Consider the following 26,746-nt stretch of genomic DNA (forward strand, 5'->3'; position numbering starts at 1 on the left):
TACGAAATTTACGTAAATGATTGAACAATTATTATATAAAACAACCATTTTATCATGCCATAGCGCTTAATAAAGAAGAAAATCTATCTTTCTACGTCCCTCTATAAAAAACACGTGCTCTTAATATCACGTATCGACAGTAAAAACTACGTCATATCCCTACAACGCAAAGTTTATTTTAGCTTATTTCATGCACCGATCGAAGGTTCAATGAACCTTGGCTATTATCAACGTCTAGTCAGTCTCAAGGAAAAATCAAAAACTTTTTTGCTCTTTTGTAATGTTGTTTTACATGAGAATGTAAACACTCTCTTTTCTTTAGAAATTATTGTCGTGTAGCCTGCTTGAATTTATTAGTTTTGAGCATATATTTTTAGTCGTTTTTTATTTTTGTTTAGTCGCTTCTTGAAATAGGATGGACAGTTCTGACAATATGATTTTATATCTTTGACATGATTATTATAAGTACAGTCACTTATAACCAATTTACATTTGTTATGTTGTAAGAGCATTACTGCGTTCCTGTTTTTAAGGGTAAAAGTGACATTACAGGCACAGTAGCCAATATGTCTATGGGTGACGAGCACAGTGGCACTTCAATTGCTATGGACATGCGTGTCGCTTACAACCAGGTGCACGACTTGTCCGTCCTATCACTTGGTATAATAAATATGAAAAAAAAGTTGTGTTTAATTGAATATAATAATAAATGGTTTGGGCAGCATTTGGGAAACTGCGTCATGTCTTCTCGTCACCACTCCCGCAGTGCCTGAAGACCAGGGGTTACAACCGATGCGTCCTACCGGTCATGACTTACGGAGCCGAGACGTGGAATATGAACATCAAACTGGCACACAGACTACACGTCGCTCAGCAAGCTATGGAAAGGTCTATGCTAGGTATCTCGCTAAGGAACAAAGTCCGGAACGAAGTTGCCCGGTATGAGACTAACGTTGTGGACATCGTCCAGAAATGTAGCAAGCTGAAGTGGCAATGGGCTGGCCATATCTGTCGCAGAACCGAAGAGCGATGGAGTAGACGGGTTCTCGAGTGGAGACCACGTCTCGGCAAACGTAACGTAGGACGTCTCCCTGCAAATGGACCGACGATCTGAAGAAGGTCGCGGCTAGTGGGTGGATGCGGAAAGCGGGTTATCGGGCACTATGGCGTACACTTGGGGAGGCTTATGTCCAACAGTGGACTGCACTAGGCTGATTGATTGATTGAATTAAATACACTATACAATACGTAGGAAAGTAAATGCTAGTTTTAGAAGAAAAATATAGAACAAAATAGAATTCTCGGCGAAATATAGGAGAAAGCTTCAGTGGCTCCCCATAAAGCTGCGACGTAAGGAACACGTTCTCTTTCTCTATAACGTGCTCTATGACTCTCGCACTCCTTCATATCTTAAGGATCGTTTTCACTTCCTCGCTACGGATCAGAGCCGTGAACTAAGGTCTCAAATGGATAACCTACTGAAACCTTTCACCCGCCCAGAATATTTCAAAGACTCTTTTACTGTTATACCTGCAGTTATGGAACGAACTCTCGTGTGAAATCCGACATTGTAAATCGCTTCCCATAATTAAAACTGGATTGTGTAAGCATCTTCTGCCTCGATCTTGGTCTGCAACTTAATCTGTATGTTTAGTAGTAAGTATAAGTTTGGTACTTGGTACTTGGTACTTGGTGCAACGGGCTGGTATATAAGTAGAAGTTTATCTAAATATATTTATATATGTAAATAAATATATGTATATGTAGGTATATAATATTATGGTCATTTATTACTTCACAATATGATAATGTTAGTTTTTAATATTGCATAAAAAATTTTATCACTGGCACACCACGACTCTCTCTCTCTGTACAGTTCTCCTCTGCCTCAAAGGTTGTCTGGAAGAGATAGCTTTCAGTGATATGACCACCATGGCCCGCATTAATTCTAAGTTGTCTATGTACTGTTTTTGTTTTTTTTGTGTGTGTGAGCTTATATCTACAATTCAATAATTACACTATATCTGGAGGAGGTATTATTCCTTTCTTGAAGTTTAGGTAAATATAGTCTACCTATTTGATCTCTGATTATAACAGATAAGTTCGAACCACACATGTTAGGTGTAAGGATAAATAAACATTATCCCCCACATTCGTCCATAAACCGCATATAAACTTTGAATCCCAAGTTGTTTGTAGGCTGTCCCGAGGAGCGCAAAGTTTGAAATGTTTAGCTGATTGATTTTGTTCGATATGTGGAAATTTGAATACATATTCGAATTTTAAATTGAAAATTTAATTAGAATTTATTACTCAAATCTATGAAATGAGTATGTTCTCGTATAATCATGGTAAATAACTGGTGGTCTATTTAGTCCTTCTGGCATCCGTCCGGAACAATTAAAGAGAATTAAGTAATACTCGACCAAATAAAAAAAGATGCATGATGCGAATGAAGTTTCATAATTAACATTACTTATGTGATAGTAATTTTTTCGGACGAATCTAGGACGGAGAGTGTGACAGTTCTAATAGCAGTAGAGCACCTTGTGAAAGAGTTTGTCCAGGGTAATCTGCCTATACAGTTTTGAATGGTAAGGATGCTGGTGAAAATACAGGCATATGGGACTTGTCAACTTATGTCTCAGGGTGGCGGCCGCAGTGCAAGTTCCCCTCAGATCCTTGTAATTTAAAGCGTGATGATGATGGCTGACACCGCATAGTATGAACAGGCGTATAGCTTTCCACCAGGTGAGATGGAAGTCAAATGCGCACTTATTTTTTAATAAAAAAAACAAAGATCTTGTTCGTCCCGTCACTTGATATTATAAAAAAGGACACGTTGATGTGCGACACGGTACATGACAGTTTACGATTCAGTTTTTCCAAAATGAAAAGATGAATCTATGCTCAACATATGTACTACTTTTGATAAGTCCAAGTTTCAAACACCAGGATGTTATAAAGTCTTCAACGGCAAACCATAAAGTCCGCCTGGTTCTGGAAGCTAGAACAATAGCGCCTCCATGAACGGGGACATCCGTTTGCCAAGTAATGTTCCGGAAACATTTGTCGGTGGAACCGTCGTGGTTAATTGACTACGTCTTTCATAAATGAGGAATGAATATTACAAATAAACTAAAAGTGAATATAGATCACCCCGTGACCATGGAGCGTGCAACCGTTCCGAAATATCGGGAAAATAAAAAGTAGTCATACCGTGGTAAGAAGCCTGAAACTAGAGATAATCATCACGTATTCAAGTTTTTAACAGTGCTACATATTGGTAATGAAAATATAATAATACAATGGTTTATTACTTCACCAAAAAGAGCAGATCTTACATTAAAATAAAGACTAACAATGTTAAATGTTGTAACACTTGTAAAGTGAGTCCGTAGGCAATTAAACCTGTATTATAACTCCCCAACTTCTCAGATTTGTCACAGACTTGTGACTTGTCGGTTTCCTAGTAATCGAGTTTTTACAACCGATTAGATATGATATTAGTGTACTATCAGAAAATACTAATTCAGAAAAGTGTGTGTGCCAAATTTTTCTCAGCGAGAATCCAATCCGGGAGACCGGATTCATCCCTTTAGTTTACATAGTTTGCCACCCTTAGAGGTGGAATATTTTCTGCATATTTAATTGGGATTACTGCTGAGGTACTCTCTTTTCAACAAAAAAGAATTCTCAAAATCGGTAAAAAAAATGGGATTGTGAAACATATATACAAAAAAACATGCAGTCTACTTGAGAACCTCCTCCTTTTTTAAGTCGGTTAAAAATAGACTAGTCATTTGAAGTATGAAGTCAATGCAATTTTCAACTTATATTCAGATTCGTTAATATTTTAATATTATTACGTTATAGCAACAAAAATATATAATAAATAATAAAGCTATAAATAATATACAGAACAGACTCGCAATATTTACTCATACCTTATTTTTTAATTACTCATAAAAGTCATAAATCTGATACCCAATTATAATTTAATTGGGTACACTACGTTTTAATTAAATATGGAAATAAAATATCTAATCAGATCTAAATACCGTTCATTTTTTTTTTTTTTCCAATTAACCCCATGGTTCGGGTCCTTTACAGGTTTATTGTGCCTACAGTGCTTGTGCTAAATAATTATTGGTTAGTTTGTGTTCCCATATACAACCAACTAAAAATATTCTACAATTAAAAAAAACTTGCAATTTGAAATCAATTTATTTATTTTATTTTTATTTTTTATTTTTTATGAAATATATATTATACTAAGATAAATAGACAACAATAGACATTTTGTATACCCTTGCAGCAGAACCGAGCTGACTTTTCTTACGCGTTCACGGGCGAAGATAAGCAAATTGTTTGAGTACACATTTAAGAATAATTCAATATTTTACAGGAAGTTCAAAAGTACGTTTTCAATTTAGGAAAAAACACAATTGATCTGTGTCGTAGTAATATAGACGGGATATTGATGCTGAAAATAAGTCTTTACGGCAAATACCGAATCAGTTACCTAAATATCATTTTTTTAGTAAGGAATTTATATATATTCAATTCTTTTTTGTGAAATTACTCCACTAGTTTGTTATAATTATTAATTATGACAAACTAGTAAAAAAAGAAAAAATACTTAGGAAAAATTCCTTCGATCCGGCCGAATTCGAACCGACGTCTTCTAGCAAACCGTGCTAGTCGCTATGCCAATTAAGCCACGGAACGAACCAGCGGACGACACGAATTTTTCTATGTGCTTGTTTGTCGGGTTTTTGTATTTGGTTTTCAACGGCTTTTTAGCTGTAGCGCCATCTATGGATATCTATTCTTGGTAAGGATTTTTTTTCCACAAATCCCCACTGCGTAGCAAGTGTTAGGTTACTGGGGATTTGAGGAATAAAATTGAAGGACTTTTTAGTGGCGTTTTGTGAAACAAATCGACCCGAAGCGTTAATTTTCAACAGTGTCATTGAAGAATTTCAATATAAGTTGAACTTTAGTAGCAGTAGAGCCAAGCAGTAATGTGAGATTACTAGGTTCTGGTTCTGAACGGAAAGGGTATTTGTGAAATTATGAGCACATGGGACTTGTCAGCTTGTGTCTCAGGGTGACGGGTGCAGTGAGTGCCTCTCAAATCTTTGCCATTTAAAGTCTTGAGTGGCACTGCAACTGTTATGGACATGCGTGTCTCTTTCCACCAGGCGCACGACTTGTTTCTTCTTTCACTTGGTATTATAAAAAATATTTTATATAAGTTGCAAGTTAAATTTTACTAGTTTTCAAAAGAATATATTATATACTCTATGCTGTATACCTTCAAATGTAAGTAACCTCTGTTTCCGATCTTATGTCATAACATTTAATCAATCAATTTATTTATTTGTCGTATTAAGGAAGATTTGGTTCTTATTCCAATTAAATGGGTATATTTAATATAATTTGGTAGAATAAGATGGAACTGATTGTACCAAAATGAGCAATAACGCCAAGTTGGCATATAGCTATGTACCCCATATCTCTCTACTTAAATTTTGTTTATAATGCCCCTCCATATCAACGTCTTAGTTATACGAGAAGGGGACTGTTACCCGTGCGAGTATTACCCTTATGCAGTCAGATCCTAACCCCAGATCATCCCGTTTACTCAAAACGCTAGTGCCTTGGGTGAGCGATTCCGGATACACCCACCCAATTGTCCTGATAGGTACAGGAGCTGCTGGCACGCTTACCACCCGTTGTGCACTAGTAATACACAACTAGCAGTTGCCACCGCTAAACCATGGAATCTAAATCCAACTACAGCCATGTAAAGTGAACCACACATCAAGCTATATACACTTTTGTTCGAATATAGCCTCCAGTGCAAGAGAACAAGATCTGTCAATGTGTAGCTTGATGTATTGCTGTCTGTACATTATTTAAGCGTACACTAACTGAACAGTTAAAATATGAATTTACAGGCAATGACGATTAAACAGAACACACCCATACTGTATGGTTTCATACATTCTCTTGCATAACTCTGCGCACGCGGTGATCTACTTTAGCCACGTGCCGCACTTTTATTTAAACATGCAATTCACACTCTGTTTTAACGTAGTACGTTACCAACTGTCAACCTATACACGACATCAAGGAAAGATTTGCCACCATAGTATCTGTATTTTTACGTACAATATACTTTTACCATTGTCTTGCAAGTCTTTTTCTGCGTACTACCACTACAATCCATGTGTGGAGCAGGGTGGGCAATACATATACGTAAACACACACATGCTTACTCTACTAACCACAAACTTATGATGAAACCGAAAAAAATATGTTAATATAATTATTATTCTGTTTAACGCTCTCCCCTTAACTTAATTAGTAATAGTATTTGCATGTATCAGTGTTTGCATAAAGCATAATAAATAAATAATAAATAAATAGAAAAATAAAATAAAATAATTAAAGATATCCCTTGTAAGATGGCACAAGCTAACACGGTATATGGTTTGTGGTGTTTTATTTACTTACATTACATTCACACTCTTCTGTGTCACGTCCTCATAACCGGTTGTAAAATGTTCGTAATTTTGTTTACGAGCGGAGGATCGTCATCAGCTTCCAAAGTGCTGGGTTACTCTAGTTTGGGAACTGAATGATGGCCTTGTCCACTGTTTTTCTGTCAGTTTATGTACTACCTAAATTGTATGTGTTTTTGTTACTTAGGGTATTACTGTTGTTGTACTGAATAAATTATTATTATTATTATTTGCAATTGTAGTTTATTATGATATCGCAGTGGTATTACAATAGTATCGTAACTCAAAATATGTGTACTCTTGCTGAACGCAAAATTTGATTCTCTGGTGAATAAAACCGTCGTCAAAATATTGTAAGAAACAATTAAAAAATATCTACTTAATTCAAAATGAGACAAAATTTGACTATTAAAATTTAACTGCCTCCGTGGCCCAACTGTTACCATGCCGTATTGCCACGCAGAGGTCCCAGGAAATCGATTCCCGGGCCGGGAGAAATATCTGTATGGCCTACATTTATTTCTCTCGTGAGTTTGGGTGTATTTTGTGGTTGTCAATATGTGTGTCCATAGCACCCGCGACACAGGGTTTAACCTAGTGCAAGGCTATGAGTTAGTTACGTTATTATTATTATTATTTTCGCACAGGGACTATCGCTTTTGAAGCTGCGCTACGGAACGTTACGGATTTCTCTATATAGTTGCTGCAGATTTTTTTTAGTTTTTAATTGATTTTTTGCTGTAGCGCAATTGTGAGAAAACTATGAATATTGGAAGAGCGTGTGATAGTACAAAAGTTGTTGTTTATGATGTTAGTAATATAATCCTGGGAGGTAGTTAGTATTTTATAAATTGTTATTAAAGTCATAAAATAAAAAAATATAAAAATATTCATTAAAATTATTATTAAATTACAATATTTATTTTACATTAAATTGCGCATAGTTTTTAGTAGCAGTAGAGTTCCTTGTGAAAGAGTTCGTCCAGGGAAGTACTGCCACCATTTCTGCCGCCAAGCAGTATAGTGAGTATTACTGCATTACGGTTTCGAAGGGTAAAGGGTGCTGGTGAAATCACAAGCGCATGGGACGTGTCAACTTATGTCTCAGGGTGACAGGCGAAATGGCGGTGTCTCTAAAATCTTTGCGATTTAAAGCTCTGAATGGCACTGCAACTGTTATGGATAGGCGTGTCGCTTACCACCAGGCGCACGACTTGTTCGTCTCGTCACTTCCTATTACAAAAATAAGTCTAAGAGATAAGTCTCTTTTCGGCATTGACTTACAATTATATGGACGTCGGGTCCGCGCTAAAAAGTGTCCGAACTTAGGGGCGTTAAAATCGTATACAGAGCGTCATTCACGCTTTAGTCTTCGTTTGTTCGACTGACAGCGAAGCAAGCAAAATTAGACAGTACTGCGATGACATTACAATTTAAATTCAACGTTTTAGCTTTTTCATATTCCTTTACATGTCACTACGTTTAAATAGGTTGACTTGGGACATTTTTTTCGTGGTTTTTGTATTAGACCCGTCGTCCATTTATTTGTAAGTCAATGCTTTTCGGCATTCCTTTTACGTAAGTAGTTAGTTGTGTAAGAATATTTTCATAGGAATATTATTAAGTTCGCCTATTTTCCTTCATTAAACGTTATTTTTGTCAACAGGGCGTCGGACCGCTCTCCATTCGACGGATCGTGCTGCTCTGGTTACAGGCCTGTGGACTCCGCAAGTCTGGACACGCCTGACGAAGACGACATACTGCCCGTAAGAAAATTTAGACCATTCACCGATAAGTATACAACAACGTCGTTAGCGCAGCTGTTAGCTCTGCGGGCGATAGATATATTTGTAATGGGCCAAATCTTACGTGTGATAAAATTGTCAATCATTTAATCATTCATAGAATAGAATAATCACCGAGGTTATTACATGAAAGTAATAAAATCATGTAGCTCTATGACTTTCATATAATAACCTTGGTGGCCTTTAGTTAGTCAGAAGAAGAAGCTGATGCGACCCTAGTCAGACAATTAGTCAACAACATCAACCCATTTGTACGTCCCGTTGCCGGGCACAGATTCTTTATTTTATAATATCAACTAAAGGAACGACCATGTCGTGCGCCTGATGGTAAGCTACACGCTTATCCATAACAGTTGCAGTGCCACTCAGAGCTTTAAATCACAAACATCTGAGGGGCACTGCCGCTACGCCCGTTACCCTAGACATAAGTTGACAAGTACCATGTGCCTGTAATTGTACCAGCATCCTGCCCTTTCCCTGGATGAACTCTTTCACAAGGAGCTCTACTACTAGAAAAAATCTGCTGTCATGTCCACTGTGTCCCACCAGCTGCACTTACGAAGGCTGCTAAAGGCAATAGATAGAGGTAGCTGCTTACTGGGCCAAAGAAATATAACACCTATTTATTGGTTTTTGTCATTGACAGTACAAGAAGAAGTCGGAGAATTCTCCATATTTCACTGTTACACTCCACATTCACCTGTCTTTTGCGTTCTTGTAGCTTGTCCTCGTTCTCTCATTTCTTCGCTTTCCTTTAATAATTCCTTCGTGATGTTTGCTTCATTATGTTTTACAAATTGGCCCTGTCGTGTGCGCTGAATCATGTCTTGTTTACAGATACCAAAAAACAGGGTGGTACTTTTGGGCGACGCAGGCGTCGGCAAGACGGCTCTTGTCTCGCAATTTATGACGTCAGAGTACATGAACACGTACGATGCGAGTCTAGGTATGTATTCAAATGTGTACTTATATTTGTTAAAAATATGAATAACGTAGAACATTGTACATAGAGGAAATGGTTTCTCGATGTTTTTAAAATAGATAATTTTAAAGTCCAAATTTTCTACAGGACCGTATATAAATCATATCGCCCTCACTTTCGTTTACATAAGTTAAAAACTAGACAATAAGTAATAATGACTATATTATAACATCCATTTACTATAATACCACTAAATAACAATAATGGCACTAAAAATAGCATATTACAAAATTAGAAATTGTAGTGAATAACCAATATTTACTTTAATTTTTCGGGTTCCGCTCCTAACCGGTATAAAAGCGACCGTAATTTATTAAATTATTTTTTAAATCAGAAAACTAGGTATTACCAATATATTGTTACTTTAAAGACTTACACATATTAGAGGTGCAATCGAGACACTTTCAGCAGTGTCGCCGGTATTATTATCTGTGCTATTGTGAGAGACTGTTTCAGTAAGTCAGGGCTGTTTATCTCAGAAACCATAATTTCGGTTTTAATTAGACAAAAGGAAATTATACAGTTTACGCTGCTCCATAGATCCGGGCGGAGCTGGCTTATATTTCAGTGGGGTAATTATAAATGGCAGTTATTTACAAAATATGAGGTAAATGAGGTACATAAAAATCGAGGAACCAATTTCTTAAAATTATGAACGTTATTCTATTGTTTGAAATCTTCTTTGAGAAATAGATTATACGGGTTTTTTTATTTTACTATATTTTAGAAGAGATGATCTATTAAAAAAACTTATACTATAGGATAAGTTCTGCTGTTCCATATACTTTAAACGTGCTCAAATAAACATTTAGGGGCAGATTTTTTTCGAGATGTAAAACCAACTAAAATAACGTAAAATAAAAAATACCCGTGTTCATATAAACGGTTGCAAGGATAAAATCAACTAAGCGGTATTTTTTTTGTAAATAGTCCACGGGTGTGTTTTTTATTATTCAAAATCGCCCGTTTAATTAAATTTGAATTTACTATTTATAAAATATTTAGATTCCGAATTCCGCTTAGCAATGTTTGCCTTGTAGCCTTTGAATTGTCGACATGTGTTTTAAGTAAAATGGCTGCTGAATATAGCTATGATTAAAATTGTATGAATACTTGTAGCTACGCGCGATTTGCTTGGCTTTAGTGTTTTTCAATTCTATAACCAATATTGTGTACAACAATTGAAGACAGAGTTAGGTCACCAGGTTAATTTCAGTAGAAGGCAGGCAACGAGCGCGAATGTAAGACAAAATTTCTCTTCGTGTTTCGACGACGACTTAGGGCGCCTTCAAAGTAGACGCTTATAGAAGTACTCCTATTAATTTTCATACAATATTTAGAAGCGCAGTAAAGTCATTTATTTATTTATTTAGGGAAACATAGAGTCTTATACCAGGTTATTCCATTAAATACGTACAAGTATTACAAAATATGTATTTACACAATGGACACCTATTCAAAATAAAAACAATTGGTGACACTTATCAGAAAATAAATAAACACTGTAGACAGCAACTAAACATAAGACTAGCACGATAAGACGCGACTTGCGCGAGAGCGATATAAAGTGTGAGATCTCTATGCGAGAATATCAGTATCTCGCGCTTTATGTCGCTCTCGCGCTAGTTGCGCCCTACCGTGCTAGCCCTACAGCTGTCACAGAGGTTTTAGTTTAAAAAGGGGCCCTTTGTCAAATATAATATCTCCCACTTTATTCATGTAACTCATCAATCACTCATGTAACTCTTCAATGACGGGATGAACAACTCGTGCTCCCGATTGTAGGCCACACGCCTGTCTATAACATTTGCGTGCCACTCAGACCTTTAAATCATAAAGCACTGCCACTGCGCCCGTCACCCTGAGACATAAGTTGACAAGTCCCATGTGCCTGTAATTTCATTAACACCTTTACCCTTCAAAACCGGCACGTAGTAATGCTCACATTATCGCTTGGTGGCAGAAATAGGTAAGGTGGCACCCTGAACGAAATCTTTCACAAGGCGCTCTACTGCTGCTACGCCACAGACACGTCACGGTAGCGCTTCCACAAGCGTTTGGTTTGTAGGTGCCGTTATATCCAACAAGTTGCGACGTAAAAAGTAAGCAATTTTGGTAACTTAACTCTGTGTTCAACTGAACGTAGGAACAAGTTGACAAGAATATCATGAAACATATTTTATCGAACCTCTTTTATTCGCAAAATGATAAACATAACGTAATAACATGTTTTTTTTCCACTACACCAAGCGAGTAAAACCACTTCAATTTTGCACGTTCGCCTTACATCCATCAGTTAACGCTACAATACGGCCTTAACTAAGTCCTCCCCTGCTCTCTCCCTAACTCCCCTGCTTCACCAGGCGAATGACAGGGCGCTATGTCAATTACGGAAGCAGACCGGACGTACGGTCGGATGGACGTATGTGATTGACGTCGTCAGTAATTGCAATGTAGACAGGTCTGATTTTATGGTGCAAATAATTGAAATGCCGAAGTAAATAAAACGCGCATTGAGCCGTGCAATAAATATATCCGTACCCTTTGTATATTAAAGTCAAATTTTATCACACGTCAAAAGCGTTTTAATCACGTGAAAATGTCATAAAAATAATACGAGCTACATTAAACAAATGATGTATATGTGTAACATTTTACTTCTCTCCTATTTAAGTATAAAAGTTATCAAGTAATTTCGTTCGTAGAATCTTTAAAATCTTGCTTGAAAATTTGTCACTTTACAGTTGCGACCTTATTACAACAAGCAGTAATAACATAGTAATGAGAATGCTAGCATTTCCATCCAGCATTAAGTTTTTTATAATAGGCAGAGAGATAAATCACAACATATAAAAGACAACATGTAGAGACTGAGGTCTCACACACACAGTCTGCTTGTCTGTGAGTAGCAGGCTGTGTTTTAATCGACTTCAAAAAAAGGATAAGGTTCTCAATTCGAGAGCATTTTTTTTAATGTATGGTACGCGATAACACGGTAACGACATTTGTGAACCGATTTTGATGATTCTTTTTTTGTTGGAAAGAGGGTACCTCAGATGTGGTCTCATTTAAATTTGAAGAAAATATTCCACTTTTAAGGGTGGCAAAATAGGGGATCAATGACTTTTGAGGTCGGTTTTTGTAGTACTCTGTACTGTTTTGTTATTAACTCACTAATCACTTTTGAGCAGAGTCATGCACTACAGTGGGGCGTGGTTTGGTAATACAAATATAAATAAAGCAAAAGCAAGTCAGTTTGGGGTACCATTAACACTTTTCAAATCGTAGTATGTTGGATTACTACACTTTTTCTTTACACTGATATGCATAACTCTCTTTTAAGCAGAGGGTTATAGGTATAGAAAGGAACTAATACTGGTTATAGGATAATTTCAGAGGATACAATTATAATTTCAATTCTACAAAAACGCCTAGATAAATAATTTCACCAATTCAACAAAAAGAGACATTGCTCTTTAAAATAATAAGGTGTTTTTCTTTTTTCTTTATTACACGTAATGCATATAAAATATGACTGTGGCATGCCAATATCGAATAAAAGATTCTAAATGAGATCTTATTATATTAAACGACTTTGCTCGATCGTCAACCGCTAGTCGAATTAATTCAGTTGTCCCAAAACTCCAATAAAGAACGATACAAAGCCTACAGTGTAAAACTAATTATGCTGTTGATTGTTCAGTAAATACGCGATCCTCTTGGCAACAGTACATTAATTATTGATGAAAAGCTAAAGAGCATTTCCCTCGTTATTAAATATTGAAAGAGGCGGCAATTTTCACTTTCGCCCGAAAGCCTTCGATCGTATACTGACCCTTGTCAAGAGGCATTACCTGTACCTATACCATCTTTATGAAAAAATAGAGATCGCGTAGAATATTTGTATATTTACTTGCGGTGACAAGTAGAACTGTTATAATATTACCATTCCAAGAAATTAAAGTAGTGTAAAATATTTGTATGACAAATGGTGCAGCACCCCTAATAGTGATAAGTGGAACTGCACAGTCCTTGTACAACGAATTTACAATGTATGTATAGCAAGTTACGTGTGTGTGTATGGCAAGTTGTACAACTTCCATAGCGGTGACAAGTGGAACTGCAGTATCAGTATAGTACTTTTAAAACAACTATACTAATATTATTATTCATGTTATTAACGGCTGTGTACAATATTTATATGGCAAGTTGTACAGAGTCTCTTAGGGTCAAATCACACTGAAAAAGCAGCGGCTGTAGGAGTACTTTTGGTGCAAAGTATTAATTAGCATTTTGAATCATATTTTGTAAAGGAAAATGTTCAAATTGATTTGAAGTGATAGAATGTACAGCGCGCCATGGTATGTGGTAGCTCTTCAGGCCGTTGCGCGCCTCTGCTCTTTATGTGTGACTTGACCCTAACGATGATAAGATGAACTGCAGTACCTTTTATAATGTTTAAGTCATGAAGGTAGATGTCAGAATTAAATTGGATTAGATAAATAATAAATATCATCAATCAAATTAGTCTTTATATTTCATAAAATTGTCAACTGAGTAGAACAAATTGAAAAGATTGTAACCCTAATGAGCCGTCATCAGGTACACGGCAATAAAATAAGAAAACTTCAGGTCCACAGAAATTTATTGTAAAGTTGATGGCAAAGAAAACAAAAGGAAAGGCTGTAACAAGACAAGAAAAGGTATATAAAAACAGGTACAACAGTATAAAACATTCCCTTACTACGGATTAAGATAAACAGTCCAGACCCCAAAAGGGCCGAGTTATACGGCATTACAAATTGGTTTTAAAATTGGCACATAATTAGCAGTAGCTATTACAAATCGGTATTAAAACTAGTAAAGGAATCAAAATTAGACGCAATTGTAATTTTAACAGCACTGTACGCTGCCGCGATTGAGCAGGGGGTGACGATAGAACGAAACAAAATCAGAATGGCGAGGCAAAGAAATAAAGAACGATTCAAAAAAAAACTAGTGACCAAGAACCGGAGAAAGGGCGATAAAAAGGTGGGATGTCGTTGTAAGGAGGTCGTTACAAAATGATCTAAAGCCACCTACACAATTCCTTTTAAAACCCGATCAATAGCCTCCTTTACACAGTTACTTTATCGTGCGTGATCACGTACAGGACCACACGCGCAATCGTGCGCAATTACCTGTTTGAAATTTTTTTAGCTAACGTTCTTTCGCGCGCGCTTGCTTATGTTCGTTTTTGTTACTACAAAATATCGTCCGTGTAAACGCTAATAGCGCAAGATAGACCACGTGAAACTGGCGCGTGTTAGGGTGCGTGATTGCGCGCGCGACTGATGAGTACAATCGCGCGGTCTTTCCCTTTTTCCTCCAACGTCTTCACACGCGCGCTCAATCGCAGACGATTGCTGTATCACGCGCGATAGTGTCTGTGTAAAATCCGCTAATGAAAGGGGCTTAAAGCTGTCTGGTAGGTCATAAAAAAAAACACAAATAGCATAAGAGTTACTATATTCATATTATAAGTTTTCTGTGAATTCGGAACTAGCATAAGCAGTACCACCACCGCCCCACTTATTGCTATATTTGTTGGAAAATGGTACCGCCGTCTGTAAACATTTTTGATGCAAAGGTAGTACTTTTTTAATGATATCATGTGAAGTGACGAGCGTGCGCCTGGTAGTCAGCAATACGCCTACTGATAGCATTTGCAGTGTCCCTCAAAGCTTTAATCGGAAAGATCTGTGTGACACTGCAGTGTCACTCTGAATCATAAAGTTGACAAGTCCCATGTATCTGTAGATTTACCCATTTCTGTCGCCAAGCAATAATGTGAGCATTACTGCGTTCCGGTTTCGAAGAGTAAAGATGCTGGTGAAATTTCAAGCACACTGGTCTTGTCAACTGATGCTTCAGGGTATCGGATACAGTGGCAGTGCCCCTTAGATGTTTGTGATTAAAAGCTCTTAGTGACACTGCAACTGTTACGGCCAGGCGCGTCGCTTACCACCAGGCGTACAACATGTTCGTCCCGTCGCACTTACAAAAACGTCGTATTACAAAAACAAACTGCTTGACGGCAGAAATAGGTATAACTGTCTTTAAATTTCTTTAAATATGTAATAATAAATTATACAGAGTGTCATAAAAATTGGTATTGGTATTTATGAAAGGAATAAAACACTCCATGGAAGGCTGAAACTGATTCATCCATTTTGTTGGACAATGCTAATTGTTGATCACCAGAATATACGTTACATACGCAAGAATGGTAGCAGTACTTCCTAGGGAGAATATTTACAAGTATTTGCTTAATAGCGCACATGTGTTGCTGGCTGTGGGACATAATATCTAAGTCTTTGGTGCGTGCTAGCTCATTTTATCCTTAAATCCAAATCATTACCATTAGTTTTATTTACAGGGTTATTTATCATATAGATCGTAAATTTAACAATCTCGTAGGACTATATTGCTAACACCATAAACATTTAGATAATATTAGTAACCATTAGATAAGTTTAAGTGTTTATCAAAACAGTGGTTGAAAGAAAAAATATATTATAGTATGAATGAAATATTTGAATAATTATTATATTAATGCTTAATTTATTCGAAATTTTACAATTTGATAAAAAAATGACTAAAAGGATTTAATGCCACATAGTATAAATTGTGTATAAATTATTAATTCGTATGAATATTTGTAATTATAATGGCATGAGTAGATATTATATTGGGAACATAATTTTATAATTTTGACATATTTTATTTTTGACATGTTTTAGTACTCTTGTTTATAATATATTGCATGTCAGAAATGGCTAAATGTGTGAAACTGCATTCTGTAAACATTCCATCAAGTATTATATTTACCACATTTAGAGCAATAAATGAATTGAACATGCTCTCTTTTGCTATATATAGTCCCGCACTAGGGAAACCCTGTGTCGCGGGTGCCATGGACACACACATAGACAAACACAAATTACACCCAAACTCACGAGAGAAATAAGTGTAGGCCATACAAGTATTTCTGCCGGCCCGGGAATCGAACCTAGGACCTCTGCGTGGCACTCCGACATGGTAACCGTTCGGCCACAAATAAGTCGATGTTTATGTCGTTACAAATAATGTTGTTATAGCTCTAGTGACGTATGTTTATAAGCTGTCTTAGCGGCCCTTCGGTCAAGTTGAAGGACTGAGAAGGTTAAGTAAACTTCAAATTCCACTTAAGACTCTAGGCCGAATCAACTTATGGACAATCGATGCTCTAAGATACCCCATAATACTGAGGTAATGGCACATGCTCCTTGTGAAAAAGTTCGTCCAGGAAAGTACTGCCACCTTACCTATTTCTGCCGCCAAGCAGTAATATTAGCATTACTGCGTTCCGGTTTTGAAGGGTAAGGATGCTGGTGAAATTACAGGCACATGAGACTTATCAATAGTCCCATCTTTGCTATTTACAGCTCTGAACGGCACTGCAACTGTTATGGACAGGCGTGTGGTTTACCATCAGGCACACGAATTGTTCGTCCCGTCATCGTCACTTGATATTATAAAAAAAAACATAAGTACAATAATAGGTTGCTGAATGTACTTTTTAATTAGATAAAGCCACTGCAGTCGAACTAAGAAAACCCTGTATCTCAACATGTAGTCCCTTTGCAAAACCAAAGTGATCTGTCAACATTTGAAATGAGATTTTATTTTAGAAGGTTAAATAACTCATTTCGGAAAAGAAAATGTGCGTGCGAGCGTGTGTATGTGTGTGTGTGTGTGTGTGTGTGTGAATAGTGTAGCGGATGAATCCATTAAATCGCACCCCTCATGGAGGACGGCATAAGTCGAATACATCAAACGTAAACTTTCATAGACTTCTCATAGATGGCGCTACGACTAAAAAGTCGTTGAAAAAACCAAATACAAAGATACGCCGCAAGCACATAGAAAAATTTGTGAGATCTGCTGGTTCGTTCCGTGGCTTAGTTGGCATAGCGTCTGGTACGGTAAGTAGAAGACGTCGGTTCGAATCCGGCCGAATCGAACGATTTAGTCTGAGTGTTTCTTTCTTTGTATTAATAATTACGTCAAACGTGTTTATTGCTCCATTAGACAGAAAAATATGACCCTCTCCAATTACAGATTGGATACAAAAAAATATAACCCACATCGTATATACATAAACATGTTTGACGTAATTCTACTTATGCCATTCTTCCATGGGGGGTGAGTGCGAAATACGCTCTTAGTTCGAGTGATTTTTAACAGACTTCAAAAAAAGAGGAGGTTCTAAATTGTACTGTTTTTTTTGTATGTATGTTACGCGATAACTGTGGCATTTGTGAACCGATTTTGATGATTCTTTTTTTGTTGGAAAGAGGGTACCTTAGATGATTAAATATTCCAACTCTAAGGGTGGCAAACTAAGGGATGAATGACTTTAGAGGTCGGTTTTTTTAGTACTCTGTACTAAGAGTATTATGTGAAATGATGTGAAATAACCGCCAATTTATATATATAATATAGCACCTAGCAGCAATAAGGTAAGGATAACGTAACTAGCTAACGCAGCAGCGAATAGGAAGCCTGCTCGTAATGGTAGGTCACTGCCAGTCCGACCGTAATTGGTACCCCGTAATTGCTTCAACCTCTACCATTAGAGTGATTACGGAATAGGCTCCAATATCACCCACTGGCTCCTTGCCTCGTGGAAAAGACAATTCTCTCCAGGTTTTAGCCAATAAAAAAAATTGCAAATCAATAAACTTAAGACGTCGTAACCTAATGGTTTTAATTCGGGGTATTTTGTGCGCAATTTATTTATTTATTATATTATATTAGGCACATCAAAATCATATCATATAGGTCATAGGTTATGACTGATACAGATCGCACTGTTAATACAATAGTGTATTAACTCAAAAAGTGTATTTTCTCAGCAACGATGAAAAACGAATTACTCACTTCCCGTGAAAGATCGTTAAAATTTATGTATGTGCTATAGTTAATTACAGACACTTAAACAATTTTCCACTTGCTAAATATATTTAAAAATAAAATGGAAAAAATGTTTCACATTTTTAATGAGGTCTGTTTAGGCCTGAACTAGGTCACATAAAATGTGACTCATTAGGAGTTAAATAGATATTTTTTCATTATTTCTTACAATATTCTAACGACGGTTTTATTGACGTGTAGAGAATCAAATTTTACATTCAGTGATGATATAATATTGAATTTCACATATTTTGAGTTACAACACTATTGTAATAGCAGTGCGATATGACAATTACAGACGTACACAACATTCGCTACACATTGCACTAAATATATCGTCTGCTTAAAGGTAAAACCACATAAGTGACGTTTTCCACAAAAAATCTCCAAATTATGAACCAGTTGTAAGAAATTCCAAATCTTTCTGCAAATAAACTCTTATTATATAGCTGTTTTGTTATTGAGTTTCACGTGCAGATAGATAGTGATTTTCTTAGCATTGCTATATTTTAAAGACTTTTGTGGAAAATGTCACTTAAGTGGATTTACCTTTAGACATATTACTTTTTTTACACAATGTTTAAAAAAATTTACTTTGATAATATATTTTTTACAATTGAAAATTAAAACATAAACGAAAAAACAATAGATTGATACACATTTAAATCCACGTACAATACTATATTCTGTAATACTACTAGTGTTAATTTTGTTATTATTTAAAATGTGAAGTTAGCTTGTGTCTAAATACTGTCAAAGGGTCAGCAAACATATCCGTATCACAAGTACTTCTCAAATTATTGTAGCTTCTACATATTCTATTGATAGGTGAATTGAAGCCTACATTTACTCTACACAAGGGCAAATGCAAGATCTTAGAAATGGGACATCTAGGATAATTATAAGGCACGGCTAATGTGATTTGGCTCAGGATATTGGACTGGTAATTTGACCATTTAGGATCTTGTGCAAGAACTCCAGAAATGCAATTGTCCTAAAATAAATTTTGTCTAATAGAAGCGGATATGGTTTGCATTTTATTGTTTAATTATTCTCTTCTTTATAATTCAATAATACGTCCACCTGTTTAATTAGTACTTTTCACCTGAAATACAGGTACCTAGTCCAAGTATATGTGTTATATTTTACATTGATTCGCATAATTAATTAGTATTTAGTTATTCATTTGTACAATAAGTTATTCAACAAACAATTTTATTTTCTTCCCTGGCCAGTAGATTAAGCTCCGCTGCATACCCAGTCCGCAGAATTCGTGAGCTTACCGACGTTAGTACTGCTAGACGAGTTTACTTTAGTTACTTCTGTAGTATAATGTCCTATGGGATTCGCATGTGGGATAAAGCGGCAGATATTCAAACCATATTTATATTCCAAAAACGAGCGATTCGTTCTGTGTACCGTCTAGGCTCTCGGGTTTCTTTCAGAGAAAAGTTTAAGGAGACTGGCATCATGACTGCGACATCACAGTACTAAATGTACTCGAATATTTTATATGCCTGTAAAAATATACATAATTTCAATAAGAAGATATCCATAATATACCTTGGAGCTAAATCCACACTCATGGTTCCACGATTTCGTTTAATCAAGGTCAACGACACTTTTATGGGGAACTGTGTACGTTTTTACAATAAGATTCCGGAGCATATAATATTAAGATCGTCATTTCCTAAGTTAAAAACTACATTAAAATTATTTTGATTGAAAAGTCATATTATAAAATTGAAGACTACGTGTTAGATAAAGATGTATGGAAAGACGACGTGGGTCCACAAATTTAATTCAAAGTGTATTCTATAGCATTTAAGTTTATTTGAAAAGAGCAATCCCTAGAGTTTGTTGCTCGTTCTTCTCAGGAAAGTCATCGTAGTGAACGAGCAGTAGCTTAAATGTAACGTTTTCAAGTGTAAATTTATTTTACCTATGGAATAAATGATTATTTGACTTTGAGGTTGATTTTTATGGATAGTGCCGGCTATTCTTTTATTTTATTTAGGATTAGTGCCATCTACTCATAGTAGGAAGCGCTTGAATTTGCAACACACAAAGCCGTTTATTGACACGCATATTTGACGTATATTTGGCAAAGTTCATAAAATAATTTTAGCTGATGATCAATAATTACAATGAAAACAACTGACGTCTTGTATTTCATATTATAAAAGAAATTAACTGATGTCCACGGCCATTTACATAATATAAAGGCTATTGATAAGCGCTATTTATATATAGAACGTAATTTTGACCTTTTTCAGAGTTACGATCAGTAGTATAGAGACATTGATTATATAACCAGAAATAGAGACGAAATAAGGCCCGTCTATCCCAGGCAACTCATCGGGTAAATGGGCCTTATGTCACTTTTAAATATCAACTCTCATTTACGATGAAATCACAAGTTAGAAAACTGAAACAGTACAGCGCCAACAACTGACCTGTGTGTACGTCTCCGTATATTCTAAAAATATTCCGTATTTATTAATATTAATTTAAGATAATACCTCTAACGATGGGGGTTGTTTTATTCGGTGGTGTGGGAAAAACAGCAAAACATCTGATTACAATATTAGCGGAATCATTTTTGTCGGTAATTAAATACTAAATATGTAATTTTGCAATTTTCGTCCATTATAGCAAAGCTCAAGTTAAACTGGTCAATTTGAAGTGTAACAATCGAAGTCAATTGTTTCGAATTTCGGCTGGCCAAATGGAGCGCAGTTGTCATAGTAATGATTTGGCAGAATAGTTTTGAAACAAATTAAACGGCATTTCGCCTCTTTTTGTGGTTATATACTCGATATATAGAGATAACAGCAACCTTGAGTCCATGTCCATGGTAAATATAACCAAAAATTTCCATCGACACGCTCGGAAAGATGGGTAACCAAAAACACTAAACACCTGTCTAAAGTGATAAAGCTGACTCTGCCGAGACTTAAGTTCAAGACAAGTTGAACTTGCCCACTGACTTAGAGAACTCCCCAACTTTGAGCTGTGGTATAAATTATTTAACGCTTGGTTTAATCGTCGGTTTATTGTAATTTGAAGATAATAATATTGTACTGGATATATTTAATGACATATAATATGTATATGATGATAACTCTGCCGCCTTTAGTTGAAAGGGCGCATGTGACAAAAAGTCAAAACCGATAAAATAATGTTTAAAGAAGTTAAATTGGAAAATATCTTTTTTTTACTTCGTATCATCATTACTTCATACTTCATCCACCTAGGAAACGATAATAATAGTGATATATCGGCCTTTTTTTTTGATCACGACAGTATACAAGACAAAATTTTTGAAAAAATATTTTAAGTTTATACAATGTTTGATTGATCAAAAACTATTATGCAATTTTGTAACAACGTCATTTCCATGTGTTCTTGTTGACAATTTGAGTCTGTAAAGCCGGAGAAAGCTTTTTTCGACGATAACAATATTTTTGTATTCTAGGCATTTAAAAATAAATATGCAAGGTGGTTCGAAATGTTGTGTCTGAGAATAGAATAATGTACATACGAAGTAAATTATTAAATTACTTACTTTAATCTGTCAATTTCATAAACCATATCACAAAGGCGCTCTTTTTAGTTCTGACCCAAAATTCTATTGTCTATGGTATTCGCTACTGAACTACCAAACGTAAAAGAAAAATGTCATCATACTTCTGTATACGGAAACGATATCAATAAAAAACCGGCAGTTACAATATTTACTTTAAAAAAATCACAGATTGAAACAATTTCAAGCTAAACGAAATATCTATATTTGGGTGCATCCTATAATCGCAATCTTCGCCCAGACAGCAGATTAACTTTTTTTATTCCTTCTCACCGTACTGGTTTTCTTTCTAACTCATTTACTCTTCAGGCAATACAACTCTAGAACGCTCTGCCGCCCCATATTAATAAAACACCGAATAAGCTAGCTTTCAAGCAATTAGTCCGTGATTTCAGTGGGCGTCTTCATCGACATCCCATTAGTCTGACATTGTTACATATATATAATGTATTCATGTGTATATATGTTGCTTATATAAGTATATAGTTAGTCACATAATATATATTATATTTATATTGTGTTTAAACTATATCTAATAATTGTTTATAAACTTGTTACTATCTGTTTGTAATAAACATGTTATGCACCCTTGTTAATTATTTTGAACCCACAACCATCCGGTTGACTGGTAGAGAATGCCTAATCGCATTAAGTTCGCCATTTGTGCTGTATTGTATGCCATAGAGTTTAAATAAATAAATACACAAACGGGTCACTACCATAGATATTTGTCATGCAAGTACTGAAACTGTATAATACCTTACAATCTTGTGACTATATCATTATCGTCATCCCACCCTTTTATCATCTTCTTTACAGGTTCCTGCCCATTTACTTTTAAAATTTTGAATCATTTTCCAATTCCCTTTTCCTCCACTGTTCTTACGTTGGTCCAATTCATCGTTACTACCATCAAAATTCTGGAAACGAGAAAACGTGCTCATAAATCATTGCCTTCACTTATTTCTTACTTCGTCGTTTACTAATTAATTAATATAGATATATAGGCTCTTTTGAGCCACTTCTTTTCCTCTTTTTATAATAAATTACGTATGTGGACTCATTTCGCAAAGGCTAGGCTACAACCTTTAACATGAAGGTTTTATTTCACTATTTTTTTTTAATGCATACATTCATTGCCGTGCACAAGGGAAACCATGGTACCATTCTATGGGGTGACTCCACTGATTCTGACAGGGTATTCATTGTTCAAAAACGAGCAATGAGGATACTTGCCGATGTGACACGAAGAGTCTCTTGTAGGAACTTATTTGTGAGACACAGAATAAAGACCATCTATCTATTCGTTGTATTTATATGGAATAATCACATTCATAGGAAAAAACTTACACAGCTTCGAAAGGCATGAAAGCCGTCATAATACTCGCTCCACAGGGCGACTGACTGAGGGTCGTACCGCGACGGTTAGCAATCGCTGAAAAAAATCCGCGCGTAATCGGCCCGACTTATTACGAGCACCTCCCGTTGACTTAGAAAATGAGCCTAATGATGAAACATTTGATAGTAGACTGACAGACCTTTTGTTGAATAATGCGTATTATTCCATTGAAGAATATAGGGACATGATCTCGTAAATATACGTTGTAATGTATTAGAGTATTAGGTATAAATATTAATTTACAGAAATTGATAAATTACACAAACTTAACGCATACAATCATTGTTTTGACATAATAATTACTATATTGTTTAATATGTTCGTACATTATTTCAATTAACTACATTAACTATTGTAAAATTACATATATGTAATTTTTTGAAATGTAACATTTATCGAGTTCTTAGGTTTTCGCGATTGTTACACATAGGAAATGAAACTATTTTTCCGGATTTAAATCGCGTATATTTGTTTTTTCAAACAAACCGACGTTGCGTCTGCGAGCATGTCATGGATAAACCTACACATTCAATGAAGTTTGACAAACCCCAGGTCCTTGCAAAAGAAGTCCGTTATCTACCCAGGATGCTGCGAGAGGCCATTGAAATTAAAAAACATCCTAATTTCAACAGGGAAGATGGTTTCTCCGTACCACCAGTTTGGGATCCAGTATTTCCTCTAATGAAAAATCCCAAACAGACATAAGACTGCAGTACTAATTAATATGTTTTAGTTTATTCTAATTTCTATTAATAATTAATAATAAATTAAACCTAATAAAAATTCATTCAATAAAATAATTTGTAAAACTTAATGTAGCGTAAATTGGAATGTTTTCTTTGTAAAATTAAAAATAAGGTATTTAATTAATAACTATTGTAACTATAGTGAAAAAATAGGGTGGTTTGCATTAATATTAGACATAACTGGTTGAAGACTGTACCACCTCAGTCAACCGTGACCATGGGACCTGTAAAGGGCCCGAAACGTCGGTTTGTTTGAAAAAACAAATATACGCGATTTAAATCCGGAAAAATAGTTTCATTTCCTATGTAACATTTATTTCTTACTATTTTGTTAGACACATACTAAAACTACCACAATTTACACCCAAACTCACGACGTCATACTAATGTTTCTCTCGGCCTGGGAATAGAACCCGGGACCTTTGCGTGGCAGACTAGTATGGTAAGGAGGGAGTACTGAGTTCGGTCAAGGAGGGAGTACTAAGTTTTAAACCTCGTAGGACTCCATTTAAAAAAGCTCAGGTAATTCCCGACCGTTTATTATTTCTTTGAAAAGAATTACACTCATGATATTCTCGTCAACATTTTTAGTTTTAGCACTGTTTAGGTAGTATAGAAGGGATATAATAGTACATCTATAATAATACACGGTGCCTGAAAAAGGCACGAATAACAGCACGTCTCATTCTACGCTTAGATTTCAAATCAATAAATACCACTTGTGTTAAGTTCAAAGTGTAGAGCCCAGCGAGCTGTTAACTATACAATATAAAATCCACTTTTCGTGGCACTCTTGATTAAATGTTTTAGTACCTACTTGATGTTTGTTTCTCTTTTAAAGCATGTAATGTTTTTCCGCTTTCGCTTGTGACCAAAACCGCTGTGTTACGTGTGTGGCTAGCAAGGAAAGTCGTGTGTGAATAACTGACTTCTTTTTTGCTCCCGCGGCAAGGCAAGCGCGGTAAGTCGCAAACACCCTGTATAACTGTCCGATAAGTTTGCCTTAGCCCACCTCGCCTTTCACTTCGTTATACAGGATGTAGAGAATGTTACATTATTAATTTGGATTTACCTAAAGCACCTTTGAAAAATGGTACAAGGATGAAAATAAGCGAGCTAAAAAATTTTTATTAACAAGTTAACCATTTTTTGATAACGCACTGTACTAGACGTGTGTGTGTGTGTTTGTGTATATGTGTTTTAATCACATTTTCACGAGTAACGATTTTTTAATGGCGAACAATTTGTCTAGAATAAATAAAGAAAACATTATTGCACTGTAAAAAATTACAGCATAGTACACGTGTTTACGTGTGTACGTTTGTACATTACAGTAGTAATAACAGTAATGTACGTTTGTATATCAGAATAAGCTAATGTAGTTCTTCTAGATGCCTATAGGATACAAAATTTGAAGGTACAGTCGATGTCTTGAGATACCTGACTCTTAGCCGACCTTTTTTACGCATCCAACAGAAAAATCTAAAGGTATTCCAGCTGTGTTGTTGTATTTTGTATTTAAGTAAGTGTATTTTAAAGAAATTAATTGGCTTAAAAAATTTTTTTAAATTAATTTTACCTCTCACAGGCATGTACTATTCACAGGTAAGGTACAATAAAAGCTTAAATACCACGAAGTAAAACTAAAAGTTATAAGTACCAGGATCTCGGCTCCGACTACCTATTTACAGCCTTTGGAGTCGAAACCCTTGGCCCGTGGGGTCCCAGTGCCCTTCATCTGTACAAAATTTGATCTAAAAAATTAATAGACTGTCTGGAAAATCCAAGGGCCCACAGCTACCTAGCCCAACGCATTAGCATAGCCATACAAACGGGGGAACGCTACCAGCATCTTGGGCACTATGCCGCGGGGACCCAATTTTATTCATATAATTTAAAAATTCTAGTTTTACTTCCTCTCAAAGGTCAAAATAAAAGCCTGAGTGTTAAATTTGAAACACTTTTCTTTACACTTATCAACTCAGAGCCAAATGGCCGGTGTCCATGGTACCCGCGATACAGGATTTCCTTAGTGTGCGGCTATGTGTGTGTGTTTTTTTTAAAGCTTTCTTCCGACAAGTGGCAACTTTGCAGATTTGGCCTTATTACACCTAAGGTGCGATGTTTATCTATATTTGTAACATACTCAATTTGATTCAGATGAATGATCTGTGAAATAGGGCGTCGTAAATTCTCCATTACATCCTGTATAAACAACGAAACAGTTACCTCAGCTATCATCATCATCATCAATCTATTTATGTTCCTCTGTTGAACACCGGTCTCCTTTGAGGACTATTTAGGTCAAAGTTTAAAGTTTCAAAGACTCACCTAAGATAACCCAGGTTTCATCACGCTATTTTTCTTCACCTTTAAAGCACGTAACAGCAAACGAACCTGCACGTTATCAAAAAGTACTTAATAGAATCGAACCCTGGACCTTTTACTTAGGAGGCAAACTCAGTTAAACTCTTTTCTCCAAGCTATGCTCTCTTTTCTATTTATATCATGTAGTAGTAAGTTATTACCATATCGATCGGAGTGGAATTAATATACTTACCTCAACTTCAAGGAAGTAATACGCATAGAGTATTATTATACCTCTCTAAAATCCCGGAATTATTGTATTGTATTTTGTTTAAAATTTGACAACAGTAAGTACCTAGCAATTAAGAACCGTTTACACGAGACCAATCGA

The 26,746-nt window shown here is 35.8% G+C and overlaps 1 protein-coding gene across 1 annotated transcript in view; it reads left to right on the forward strand.

Moving 5' to 3' along the window:
* The window catches only part of LOC113239771, a 255,869-nt gene that overhangs the window by 200,584 nt on the left and 28,539 nt on the right, over positions 1-26,746 (forward strand). The window contains exons 4-5 of the mRNA XM_026476882.1: positions 8,200-8,299; positions 9,176-9,284. Of these exons, the coding sequence (XP_026332667.1) occupies positions 8,200-8,299; positions 9,176-9,284 (209 nt within the window). The remainder of the gene's footprint in view (positions 1-8,199; positions 8,300-9,175; positions 9,285-26,746) is intronic.

The sequence above is a fragment of the Hyposmocoma kahamanoa genome, unplaced genomic scaffold (genome assembly GCF_003589595.1).
Source record: "Hyposmocoma kahamanoa isolate Upper Pololo Valley unplaced genomic scaffold, ASM358959v1 116, whole genome shotgun sequence".
NCBI lineage: Eukaryota > Metazoa > Arthropoda > Insecta > Lepidoptera > Cosmopterigidae > Hyposmocoma > Hyposmocoma kahamanoa.